The sequence below is a fragment of the Bos taurus genome, chromosome 14 (genome assembly GCF_002263795.3).
Source record: "Bos taurus isolate L1 Dominette 01449 registration number 42190680 breed Hereford chromosome 14, ARS-UCD2.0, whole genome shotgun sequence".
In the NCBI taxonomy this organism is placed as follows: Eukaryota; Metazoa; Chordata; class Mammalia; order Artiodactyla; family Bovidae; genus Bos; species Bos taurus.
In genome coordinates this window covers 21,918,855-21,932,054 of record NC_037341.1, presented here as the reverse complement: position 1 = coordinate 21,932,054, position 13,200 = coordinate 21,918,855, and the positions used below count along the sequence as shown (strand labels likewise).

The window sequence follows — 13,200 nt, the reverse complement described above, 5'->3', positions numbered from 1 at the left end:
CCCACACAAATAGCTAGAATGAAATCAGCTGGGTTCTATGAATTTGTAACTTCGGAACACTACCTTGAGCACTCAGTCACATCAGACTTGGCTGTGAACAGCTGCTGCAGAAGCCCATTCAGTCGTACTGTGAACTCACTCACGCCGTGCAGTGCTGTCTCTTAAAGTGGCTGCTCAAGTTAACATTCAGGGACCATCTCAGCAGTGCTGGGGAGTCAGTGACTCACATGTAATGTACTGAATGCTAGGCTCTGACTCGACTGACCCCTATTAGCTGCTGCTGACACTATACGAATCTGAATAGAAGCTCATCCTGTGAGTCACCTGGTGCTGTGGGAAACCAATCTGCTGTATTCCCAGTTGGACCATGATTCACATGATAATCATAAGGGGATCTGACTTGATACATGTGATTTCAAAACTCAGTTCTGCTGAACTGACTTAGGAGCCTGCTAGAAAGTCACTCCTTGCTTAATGCCCTGGATTTCCATCTATGAACAAGTGTACAGAAATGCAAAACTGAGCGTAAGATATCCAGTTCACAACTGGAGAGAACCATGGTCTCCTTCTTCAAGGACGCAGATGCAATTCCTAGAAGGACTTTCCGTGGTAGATACATCATTCCTGTGAATCACTTTGCAAGACCACTCACTTGAAAGGCTGTGCCACGTCATTTTAAACCACTTATGTGAAGTCTGGGGGCTTCTCAGGTGGCACTAGTGGTAAAGAAGCCACCTGCCAATGCAGGTAGACTTAAGAGACAAGGGTTCGATCCCTGGGTTGAGAAGATTCCCCAGAGGAGAGCACAGCAACCCACTCTAGTATTCTTGTCTAGAGAATCCCATGGACAGAGGAGCCTGGCAGGCTACAGTTCATGAAGTCACAAAGAGTCAGACATGACTGAAGTGACTTAGCATGTATACACATCATGTCATTTCTAAACCACTTATGTGAAGTCTGGACCTTTAAGCTGCATCTGTTAGTGAAAGGTGAATGTCATGAGCCGGCTCCATGCAGAAATGAAAGAACACCAGGACTTTTGGAACTGATGTTCAAGTGTCTGAAATGAAACCAGCCACCTGGGCCACTGCATTAAAATAAGAAAACTTCTTTACTTCTCTCACTCTTGCTTGTCTACATAATCTAGAATAAGAAAATCTCCTTGTATGTAATCTAAGTTGTGTATGACTCTTTTGCAACCCCATGGACTATAGCCAGCCAAACTCCTCTGGATCCATGAGATTGCCCAGGCAAGAATACTAGAGTGGGTTGCCACTTCCTTCTCCAGAGGATCTTCCCAATCCAGGGATCGAACCCATGTCTCCTGCATTGGCAGGTGGGTTCTTTACCACTGAGCCACCTGGGCAGCCCAATCTTGGAAGACTTTCCAAAAAGCTCTCTTACAGGCTAAAGACCTTCAAAGCCAGAAGAAAGAGGATTAAAAATCTAAGAAAAGGTCAAAAATGTTTTCTAATGTAAAACTGCTACAAGGGATTAATCAATCAAATGTGTTGAGTCCTGCCCGGAAGGCCACAGGGGCAAGGCTTCGCACCAAGGCCACAGAAGCGAAGCCCAGAATCAAGGTCACCTCTGAAGCTGACCGAGCCACTCTGTAACCTTGCCAAAAGCCCCCTGATCATCACTGACAAGCTTTCTGACTCCCAATTAGGCAAAGATGTCCACTCCAGTAGACACCCTATAGCACCCCAACCAATCACCTAATGCCAACCTTCCAGCAGGAATTTTGTCTGAGGCTGTAAAAATTTACTATTAACCCACAAACACTGCTGGCTTTCCCTGGTCTATTAGGTGGTCAGACTGCTGTGCTCACAGTGCCCACTTTATCTCTGCCCTTTGTCCTTAATAAACTTCTCCCTTCTGAAATGCTGTGTCTGGAAATTCTTTTTCAACCCATGCTCGGACTGCCTCAGCAAAATGTGGGATATGAAATTCTAATGCTGTCTCTGCTTTAATCTGACACCTTTCCATACCTCGAACAAGTCATGTGGTCATATCTCCTGGTGTGAAGGGACCACGATTAAGGGGTCTGACAGTAGTAACAACATTACTGCCTGGCCTTTCTTATGTTGAAGATAACGCATGCTTGTATATTTCTTCCTTCTGGTTTCCTATTTGTTAGAGGTTCATCAATCTGCAAGGGTTTCCCAGGTGGCTCAGTGGTAAAGAATCCGCCTGCCAATACAGAAGACTCAGATTTGAACCCTGAGTTGGGAAGATCCCTTGGAGAAGGGAATGGCAACCCAGTCCAGTACTTTCCTGGGGAATCCCATGAACAGAGGAGCCTGGCAGTCCTGGGGTCTGTGTGCAAGAGGGACTGAACACATGCATACATTAATCTGCAGTCAACAGAAAATCACCTGTATGGTGTGTAAGAGCCCTGGACATTGAGTCAGATCTAATTCTAATCCCATTTTGGCCTCTGTTTAGCTGGAGATGTCTGACAAGGCCCTTAACCTCTCTGAATGTTTCCACACCTGTAAAGTGAAGGAGGTAAGTGAGTAATCTGACTTTTATCATTCTGTACTTTTGATATCGGGCTTCCCTGGTAGCTCAGCTAGTAAAGCATCCACCTGCAATGCAGGAGACCTGGGTTCAGTCCCTGGGTTGGGAAGATTCCCTGGAGAAGGGAAAGGCTACTCTCTCCAGTATTCTGGCCCAGAGAATTCCATGGACTGTATAGTTCATAGGGTCGAAAACAGTCAGACATGACTGAGCGACTGTGATTGGATTTTAGGAAAGTTAGCATTTCTAGCTCCCAAGTTTCCACATTCTCTTAATTAAAATGGACTCAGTGTAGTATTTTAATGCACACATTGGATTTTCCAAATATAGCATGACCTAAAACATAGTTTTAATGCATATTTGTTTTACAAAGTGAAATACTTTGAAGTTTAGAGATAATCTTTTCTTCTTTTTAAAAATAATTTTATTTATTTGGCTGCACTGGATCTTAGTTGAGCCATTGGAACTCTTGGCTGTGGTATGTGGGATCTAGTTCCCTAACTAGGAATTGAACCAAGGCACCCTGCATTGGGAGCACAGAGTCTTAGACACTGGACCACCAGGGAGGTCCTGAGACAATATTCTTAAAATGCTATTTGAAGTTTATAAATAAATATAATAATTATTTGAAATAAAAGGGTCCATATAATGTAGAAATGTATTGTTTTTACATTTAGATACTGACAGAAAACTTTTTCCATTTTCCTAATTTTGATGGACATCTTCTATTTCATTGGAAGGACTGATCCTGAGGCTGAAACTCCAATACTTTGGCCACCTCATGCGAAGAGTTGACTCATTGGAAAAGACCCTGATGCTGGGAGGGGTTGGGGGCAAGAGGAGAAGGGGAGGACAGAGGATGAGATGGCTGGATGGCATCACTGACTCGATGGACGTGAGTCTGAGTGAACTCCGGGAGTTGGTGATGGACAGGGAGGCCTGGCGGGCTGTGATTCATGGGGTCGCAAGGAGTCGGACACGACTGAACTGAACTGAACTGAATTGAACAGGGTTCTACTGCATTAATTTACTGGATGTGTGCTAAGTCGCTTCAGTTGTGTGGGACTCTTTGCGACCCCAGGGACTGTGGCCTGCCAGGCTCTTCTGTCCATGGCATTTTCCAGGCAAGAATACTGGAGTGGGTTGCCATTTGCTTTTCCAGGGAATTTACTGAATGTTGGCAGTCAACCCATGGCATACCTACTTTTCTTATCTCTATTTTACAGACGATAAAAACTATGGCACAGGGAGGTTGAGTAACTTGCCTGAGGTCACACAGCTAAACGGAGATCTGAATCTAGACAGTTCCTGAGTTCAAGACTTCTACCTATTACGAAATATTGTGCCTCCTACGCAATACTGATACGTGATACAAAAGATGCCACTAAACGTACAGGACGAGGCCCAGTAGAAAATCAGGTCGTGAGCAAAAGAGAGAAAAAAAAAAAAAAAAAAAAAGCTAATACTTTACAGACAGACCCTTTTCATTACAAATTTCCTTTGCCAAGTCTGGGGAATAAGTCACACCCATTTCGTCAACTCGCACCTTTGTTTGGTCAACTTCGCGATCTGGAACCACCAGAAGGGAACTGAAGCCCAGCCACGCAGGGGCCCTGCGCTCCAGAAGAGGGGAGCTGACGCCGGAGGGTGACGAGAAGGTGCCCCCGCCTCCGGGGACAGCGCGAGCCCCACGGGCGAATGACTGCTTCGGCTCGCTGGTGGCCGAGGGGCGTTCCGCCGGCGCCGCAGGCATCCGCTGCGGTCGGGACACAAGGCGCCCTCTGGCCAATCCGCTCGGCGGGGGCAGACAAAGAGCGCTCGGCCTCGGCCGGATTCTCGTGAAGAAGGGAAGTCGGGGTGAGTTCCCCCTGGAGCGCCCTCCTCCTCATGGACTGAAGCTGGGCCTCGGCGCCCACTCCTGCAGCCGGTCAACCGCGGGGGGCGCAGGGACAGAGCTACACTCCCGGCCTCGCCCCCTGCCCGCCGCCCAGGCTTTTCCCGATCGCTGGCCAATCCCGGGGGCTCGCAAGCCACTCGGGTCCCCAGGCCCTACCCCAGTCGGCTCCCGCAGCACCGAGACCACCCCCCACACCCGCTGCCCACTCCTTCCAGCCCGCTGCCCCCACCGCTGTAGGGCCCTGGGCGCACAATCAGTCCCGCCGGCGCCCCGCCTCCTCCGCGACCCCTCCCTTGCCCACTCCCCCACAATCCGAGGAGGGGAGTCGCGGCGCCCACCGACCCCCGAAAGCCCACTCCCTGCCTCGCGCCGCCGCCCCAGAGGTCCACTCCAGCCCCGGGCCCGCTCAGATCTCCGCAACCGGGGCGCCAGACTCGTTCCAACTTCCGAGCGCAGCCCGAAGAGCGCGGGCTACTAACCGCGCGGTTCCTGCAAGTAAAACACCCTCCGCGCCGCCTCCACCTCCTCCGCGCGGGCGAAGGGTGCTGACAGTTCTGTCCATTAGGTTTCAAGAGCTTCAGGGCCAACACAGCGTTAGACCCCCGGGGCTCCGTGGCGGGAGCCCGCCGGAGTGGAAGTCTCCACTTCCTCTCCCCCTGGGCGCACTGCCCGCCTCCGGCGCCCGAAGTTTCCCAAATCCGCTTCGGGTGTCAGTAGCCTACCCACTCACTGACGCCGGGCCACCGGGGTCGAATCCTGCGGACTCCCCGGCGGAGACCCTGGAAACGCGGTCACAGTCCACGCCCGGCACCCGCTGCGCACTGACTCAGGCCTGCTCCCGCCACCGCCGTCCTGGCCCCGGTGCGCTCCCCGCCCGGCCCCCACCGCCCCGGGATCCGAGGTCTGAGCGCGAGTCCGGAAGGGAGAAGGAGCCGCTAAGCTAGCGGGTACTCACGGTTCCTCCGTCCACCGGGAGAGCCGGAGGGGTGGCTGGGGCCAGCTAGCCTCCGTCCTCTGTGCGCATGCGTCCCGCGAGTGCCTTATTTTTATTATAATTCCAAGTGCAGCCCTAGTTAAGCCCGCGATCGCCCTCCCTGGCTTTCCTCTGCCTTTGGCTCTCGGCCTTTCCAGTCGCCCTCTTCTCTCGCTCTTTCCCTCCCTCGGCTCTGCCTCTCCCCGCCCCTCTCTCCCCCTCCCTGGCTCCACGATCCCAGGGCTCGCCTCCGGCGGCGCGCTCCTCTGCGGCGACAGCTGGGGGTTCCCATCCACGCCCGGACCGTGGTCCCTTTCTCCAGCCCCTGATTAGGAAGTACGGAGAGTGGGAGCCGAAGAACCCCCTCGGCTATTCCTTACGCTGGGGTTCGCGGGGACTGGGTGGGACTCCGGCGTGCGGGAGGAGCGTGGGACCTTATGAATGGAGCTGTGGGAAGGAGGAGCCAGTGTGCGCGCAGGGGTGGGCCGCGCGCACAGGTGCTGCTACCCGGAGAGTCCGGCCGCGGACTGTCCGCCTCAGGAGGGCAGTCCCCACCGTCTCCTTTCCCCCGAGTGCTTCTCCCAGCTCGCCCCCCACCTCCTCAGGCTGCAGCCTCAGCCTCCAACGGCCCGATACTGAAAAGGAGTTCCTCACCCCCTCCCCACCCGCCCGAGTGAGTCGAAGGCCCCACCTGGCTGGATGGCGGGGGGGGTGGGGGGCGGGCGGGGATGAGCGGGGGAAAACTAACTCATGACTGGAATCCGAGGAAGGAGGAGACCTGGAGGGTGGGGGGAATCCGCCGCCCAGCTCTGCGGGCGCGGAGGCCTTAAGACCCCCGCGCTCCCTCGGGATCGAGACGCAGTCTGACTGCCGGGGCCGTGCTAAACCCCGAAGCTGAAAGCCGACCTGACCCTAAAATAACATCACGTCATTTCCTCCCTGGCCACCCGAGCCCGCTGTAGCCGGGGGCTGGGGAGTGGGAGCGCGAGGAGGGGGCTGAAGCTTGTCCCGGGTAGGCTTGGAGTAGCCGGAGGAGAGGGACGCGTAAAGATGGAGAGTTTGAGAAGCCGCCTCGCGGAGGGCGAGGACCCCTCCCTCTTCCATAGACTCTGGAAGAAAGTGGTCCCGGAAAAGTAGCCTCGAGGGTCTCCTGGGGGGAGGGGTGTGAGGCGGGCAGCCGGCGTCTTTTCCTTGAACCTGCGCTGCCGGGTGTGACCTTCCCGCTTGCCCTCCCGCTCTCCCCTTGCTGGTCCCACATGGAGTGGGTCAGTCCGAGTTAGAGAGGAACCCGGGATGCGGGCGTCTCGGTGAGGTCACGGACTGTGAGACCACAGTACTCACGGGTATGGACGAGCTCTGCCCGGCGCTGGCGTCCACTTCCCGAGGCAGACGTCCCCCTGGGGGTCGGCCAGGCAGTGCCAGAGCTGCCCTGAGCAGGAGCGAGAGGCGGCCCGGCCGCTCCTCGTGCCCCGGCGAGAGCACAGCGGCTGGCAGGGCGGGGATCAGGGCGGAGAAGTCCCGGCGCCGCAGGGGAGCCTCGGGAGGGGGTCGCCGAAGGAGGAGAGCGAAGAAGCGCGCGAAGCCGGAGAGCGTGCCGGAGAGGAGGCTGAGCAGCGTCGGGGCAGCGGGCGAACCTAGGAGCTGTGCGGGGCCGGCGGGCAGGGCGAGGCGGGGGAGGAGAGAGACAAAAACCACACAAGGTCACTGTGGGGTCCGGCTACAGACTGAAGAGGAAGTGCAGAGTGCCAGTCTGCGGCATTTTGAGGCGTTACTTTGGGGGTGCAAGAGAAGTCGGTGAGAGCAAGAGGAAAAGGACTCTGCTTAGTTTCTCCCACCTCTCATTCCTCCCCTCTCTTCCCTCTCCGCCCCACCGCCTTCTCCTCCCACCCCCTTCTAACTGAGGGCTACTTAAGGTGTGGTCCTTGGACCGGCAGCTTGGATAATACTTGGGAGCTTGTTGGAAAACCAGAATCTCAGACCCTATCCTGACCCACCGCATCAGAATGGGAATGTTAACATTCCCAGGGTCTCCCATGAGACCCGTTCCCTGTGAGGTGCAGTGCACAGCAGTGTCTGTGTTCACCTCTCTTGGTTCTTTCGAATTTGGTTGAAAATCTACTTCACTTTCGGAACTCTCACTCTGCCTCATCTTCTCATCCTGCCTCTTTCCCTCTGTCTTGGTCCACCTTCCAAAGTGCCCAGAGCTCTACTAGAGACAGATGAGGTCACCAGGGCCTGTGAGAAGTGTCCAGGGGAGGCCTGGTTACAGGCAGGAGATTGAAGGGCCTTCAGGCTGGAGGAAAATGCACTGGCGATTTGATTTCGGTTGTGCTGGGTACTGGGGTCAGGAGAGACCAGAACTTAGCACCATCTGCAGCCCCCTTTCCACACGCCCTGTGTCCATCTTATTCCTCCAGCACATCCTGGAGGCAGGCCTCCAGCTGAGAGGCAGGCCTCTCACCTTCCACTTGTTGCATGGGAGATCTAAGAAGCTAAGGTAAAGATAAACTATTATTTTCTTGGTATGTATAGGTAAACGTTAATTTAGAACTCAGGGGCTCAGGACTCTACCTTGCTACCAACGCGACGGCTAACCTTCGGAAATTCTTATTCTTTGAGTTCATCTAATTCATTTACGAAGTAAAGGGATTGAACTTTGGCGCTTTCAGGTCACCCACCTTGTTCAGGTTTTTGGAGCTCTCAGAGCTTCTTGGTCCACTAACATTTAGTGAAGTTACAAACCGGAACCTAACTCAGCCAATCCAAACAGCCCCCGCAAGCAAAGTGAAAAGACAATTTAATGTGTGTGAAAAGCAAGTGCTAGTGGTTGCCAAGAAAAATAAAGGTGAAGGCGAGAAGCAGCGAATACGGGCGACCCGGGGGCGTGGCGCGCGTCCTCGGGGCGCGGCGGCCGCTCTCCAGGGTCCTGAAGGAGGGAGCGGCCGCGTGGGCTTGGCGCGCGTCCCCGCTCGGCAGTGGCAGGGCCAGGCCTGCTTCCTTTCCTCTGGTGGAAAGCGGGTGTCAGGAGGGAGCGAGGAAACCTAGCAACCCATTCTCATTCATGAGGCCCTTTCTGGGACGCTGCCGGGCGCTCCGGCTGATTCGTCCTTCGGTCGTTGGTATGCTCCCGGCGAGAGAGGAGCTGGGTTTGCATTTCCGAGCAAGTTCACTGTTGAGCTTCCCTCATTACCTTTTCCTAGAGAACGGGGTCGTTCTCATAGTGTTTTCATTCTCCGCGTGCGGACGCTTCTCTCCCCTCCCCCACTTTCTGGACCTCCGCAGCGTTTATTTTAGGGGTTGGACCCGGAAATCCCCGAGCCTTCTGGATGCGCGCCAACGGCTCACTCGAGGAGGGAAGTGAAAGATGCGGAAAGAACCCAGAGCTGGCCTTGGCGCCCAGGGTCTGTCTCTCGGGGAGGGACGCAGGCGACCAGCCCCTGGGCGAAGGCTGGGAGGAGAGCTCGGCCGCGGCTGCGCCCCTGGATCCCGGCGGGATGCCGCTAGCACCGGACGCACCCGGAGACCGTGGGCCATCGGCCTTGGCAGCTCCAGAGCGGTGCCCGTGGCCGCAGGCCTATGCCACTATGCTAAGCAAGTCAAGAGAAAACAGGCCTGGTTCCCGGCGACCCGGAATTGGCAAGCCCACCCCGCGGCCTTCCCAACAGGCTTCGGGCAAGCGCTGAAACAGAGCGGAGAGCGTAGAACCAGAGCCGCAGGCGCACCTCTGCAGAGCGCGCCCGGCTGCCGGGGCCCCGAAGGTCGCTCCACAGGCGTTTCGTGGGTCCCGGATTTTGAGTCTCTAGATCAGGTTTTCGAGTGGTTTTTCGAGAACATGGAACCTGTAACCTGACTCTTCTCCCGCCCCAGCCCTTCTTCCGGAGTTGCTGGACGCCCCTTCCTCTGCACGCTTCATTAGGCATTGCGCTGCGGTCCTGTGAGCCCAGACAGAGACGCTTGTGAGGGAAACCGCAGACATGTGCAGGCAGAATATAAAAGCCCGGCTTCTTTGGGCCTCTGGAGAAGTTCACCTCTTCCTCTTCTCTAGAGTGGTGTTTTCCCTCGGGTCAGCAGTCCGCTCCCCCCAGTTCTGGCTCCTGTCTTGCGAAGGGCCGCCGGCTTCTCCAACTAGCGGGGGTGTGAAGGCTGGAGGCATCGGGTGCTGAAACCCAGCCACTTCCTTTGCTCGTTTTGGCAAGATCAGAGCACGGAGTATTAAAGCAGCCACAAAATTCGATCCGAGAAGTTATCCGAGGAGAGACCTTCAGCCGCAGGCGGTGCCGATCACTCCGAAAAGCCCGGTCTTCCTTTTAGGCCAGATTCTGTATGACAGTCCAAGAGTTTAAGAAACAATTCCAAATGGAATCATCTTGGAATCAGTATTCCTAAAAGGACTGCTCCCAGGGACTCCAGAAGTTTTAGGGAATCCCTGATTTTGATGGGGAATCCGCTTTCCTAACTGTTCATGTTGCTTACTGAACTGCAGAGTCAATATGAACAGAGTCTCACCCCCTTCAAAAGGAAAATTCAGAAATGTCATTCACCCCTAAATAGTACATTTCATAAAGGAAACATCCATGGTGGAATTAAACTACTTCTTTACCAAAAATTTATGCAAGTCTTTAAAATGAAAATCACAGAGTGGAATTTTAAATTAGATTTAATTTTTTGAGCTGACCTATTTTTCCTGAACTTTATTTTTTTTAATTTTATTTTGCTGTGGTTTAGCCATACTGTATATTTTAATTTTCTGTCATTGTAAAAAGTCATTTTTCCATGACCACAACAATCGTATTAGTTCACAACTGCAGGGTTGCATGGTTCTAATTTTGAATGTTTTAGTTAAAAATGTAAATGAACTAAAGCATTTGTAAATAATAAGAAAAAAGGATCCATGTACCACAGTCCTAAGACTTCAAAATCTTCTTCCCCATCTTTCTTATTTGTTAGCTCATTTAAGAGGATGAAAAAGAAAAGAAACGAAAATAAAAGTAAACTAAAGCCTGCACTCTGTCTTCTGTAATATTCCATATCTCCAGAGATCAGGAAGGGAATTTTTTATTACATATCAGAAAATTAAAAAGAAAAATTCAAAACTCATTTTTGAAGCTTTAGTGATTTTTTTTGGGAGTCTCTAACTCTATAAAAATTACATTTGTCTACACTAGTAGAGTTTTAAATTATGGATGATTACAACTTAAAAATTATATATATTATATAATTTTTTTTCATGTGATTCACTTTATTATAGTGGTCTGTAATCGAACCCATAATATCTATAAAAAGAAGGAATAACAAAGATTAGAGCAGAAAAAAATGAAATTGAGACTAAATTAGAAAAATACCAATGACAGTAATAACTAGCTCTTTGAAAAGATAAACAAAATTGGCAAACCTTAGAATAATTATATATAATATAATTCTATATAATATTTTATAATATAAAATTTAATATATAAAAATATATATACACCAAACAAAATATTCCTTAGAAGGAATAGGCAGTCCCCTAACAAAATTCCCACTATATTTTGCACACTTACTTTTGTCGTAAAAAAGATTGAATTCTTTTTACCCTGAGGTATGAGCATTTTCAAAACATTCTCATGTATGTTACTTAACTAACCACCACTCCCCTGCCCCCACCCCCCTTCTATTTAATGAGGAAACTGCAGAGCAGTGAGGTTAGATGATGTTTGTTAGGACAAGTAAAACCATAATTCAAAAAAACACATGTACCGCAGTGTTCACTGCAGCACTGTTTACAATAGCCAGGACATGGAAGCAACTTAAATAGCCATTGACAGATAAGAAGATGCAGTATGTATATACAATGGAATATTACTCGGCCGTAAAAAGGAATGATATTGGGTCATTTGTAGAGATGTGGGTGGACCATGAGTCTGTCATATAGAATGAAGTAAGTCAGATAGAGAAAAACAAAAACATATATAAACACGTATGTCTGGCATCCAGATAGAGGTGCAGACATAGAGAACATGAATTGGGAGGTTAGGATTGACATATATACACTTAGTCAGTTCAGTCGCTCATTCATGTCCTACTCTTTGAGACCCCATGAACTGCAGCACACCAGGCCTCCCTGTCCATCACCAACTCCCGGAGTCCACCCAAACCCATGTCCATCGAGTCTGTGATGCCATCCAGCCATCTCATCCTCTGTCCTTCCCTTCTTCTTCTGCTCTCAATCTTTCCCAGCATCAGGGTCTTTTCAAATGAGTCAGCTCTTTGCATCAGGTGGCCAAAGTATTAGAGTTTCAGCTTCAACATCAGTCCATCCAGTGAACACCCAGGACTGATCTCCTTTAGGATGGACTGGTATGATCTCCTTGCTGTCCAAGGGACTCTCAAGAGCCTTCTCCAACACCACAGTTCAAAAGCATCAATTCTTCAGTGCTCAGCTTTCTTTACAGCCCAACTCTCACATCCATACATGACCACTGGAAAAACCATAGCCTTGACTAGATGGACCTTTGTTGACAAAGTAATGTCTCTGCTTTTTAATATGCTGTCTACGTTGGTCATAACTTTCCTTCCAAGGAGTAATCGTGTTTTAATTTCATGGCTGCAGTCACCATCTGCAGTGATTTTGGAGCCCAGAAAAATAAAGTCAGCCACTGTTTCTGCTGTTTCCCCATCTATTTGCCTAAAGTGATGGGACCGGATGCCATGATCCTCGTTTTCTGAATGTTGAGTTTTAACCCAACTTTTTCACTCTCCTCTTTCACTTTCATCAAGAGGCTTTTTAGTTTCTCTTCACTTTCTGCCATAAGGGTGGTGTTATCTGCATATCTGAGGTGATTGATATTTCTCCCGACAATCTTGATTCCAGCTTGTGCTTCTTCCAGCCCAGCATTTTTCATGATGTACTCTGCATCTAAGTTAAATAATCAAGGTGACAATATGCAGCCTTGATGTATTCCTTTTCCTATTTGGAACCAGTCTGTTGTTCCATGTCCAGTTCTAACTGTTGCTTCCTGACCTGCATATAGGTTTCTCAACAGGCAGGTCAGGTGGTCTAGGATTCCCATCTCATTGAGAATTTTCCACAGTTTGTTGTGATCCACACAGTCAAAGGCTTTGGCATAGTCAATAAAGCAGAAATAGATGTTTTTCTGGAACTCTCTTGCGTTATTGATGATCCAGCGGATGTTGGCAATTTGATCTCTGGTTCCTCTGCCTTTTCTAAAACCAGCTTGAACATCTGGAAGTTCATGGTTCACGGATGGCTGAAGCCTGGCTTGGAGAATTTTGAGCATTACTTTACTAGTGTGTGAGATGAGTACAATTGTGTGGTAGTTTGAGAATTCTTTGGCATTGCCTTTCTTTGGGATTGGAATGAAAACTGACCTTTTCCAGTCCTGTGGTGACTGCTGGGTTTCCAAATTTGCTGAGATATTGAGTGCAGCACTTTCACAGCATCATCTTTCAGGATTTGAAATAGCTCAACTGGAATTCCATCACCTCCACTAGCCTTGTTCGTAGTGATGCTTCACATTCCAAGATGTCTGGCTCTAGGTGAGTGTGAGTGATCACACCATCATGATTATCTGGGTTGGGAAGATCTTTTCTGTACAGTTCTCCTGTATATTCTTGCCACCTCTTCTTAATATCTTCTGCTTCTGTTAGGTCAATACCATTTCTGTCCTTTATTGAGCCCATCTTTGCATAAAATGTCCCCTTGGTATCTCTAGTTTTCTTGAAGAGATCTCTAGTCTTTCCCATTCTCTTGTTTTCCTCTATTTCTTTGCATTGATCACTGAAGAAGGCTTTCTTATCTCTCCTTGCT

General features: G+C 50.6%; 2 protein-coding genes across 5 annotated transcripts in view; one reads left to right on the top strand and one right to left on the bottom strand.

Annotated features, from left to right (window-relative positions):
* Nucleotides 1–13,200, bottom strand: part of RGS20 (regulator of G protein signaling 20) — a 58,547-nt gene that overhangs the window by 30,204 nt on the left and 15,143 nt on the right. The window contains exon 2 of one of the 4 annotated variants that reach the window (XM_025001734.2): nucleotides 6,735–7,044. In XM_025001734.2, the coding sequence (XP_024857502.2) occupies nucleotides 6,735–7,044 (310 nt within the window). Of the gene's footprint in view, nucleotides 1–5,142; nucleotides 5,576–6,734; nucleotides 7,060–13,200 lie in introns of those variants that run through there. The other 3 variants (NM_001434992.1, NM_001434993.1, NM_001076327.1) reach the window with 3 other exon arrangements.
* Nucleotides 4,296–13,200, top strand: part of ATP6V1H (ATPase H+ transporting V1 subunit H) — a 73,993-nt gene continuing 65,088 nt past the window's right edge. Inside the window, exon 1 of the mRNA XM_015474432.3 lies at nucleotides 4,296–4,380. The gene's annotated coding sequence lies outside the window, so the exon portion shown is untranslated. The remainder of the gene's footprint in view (nucleotides 4,381–13,200) is intronic.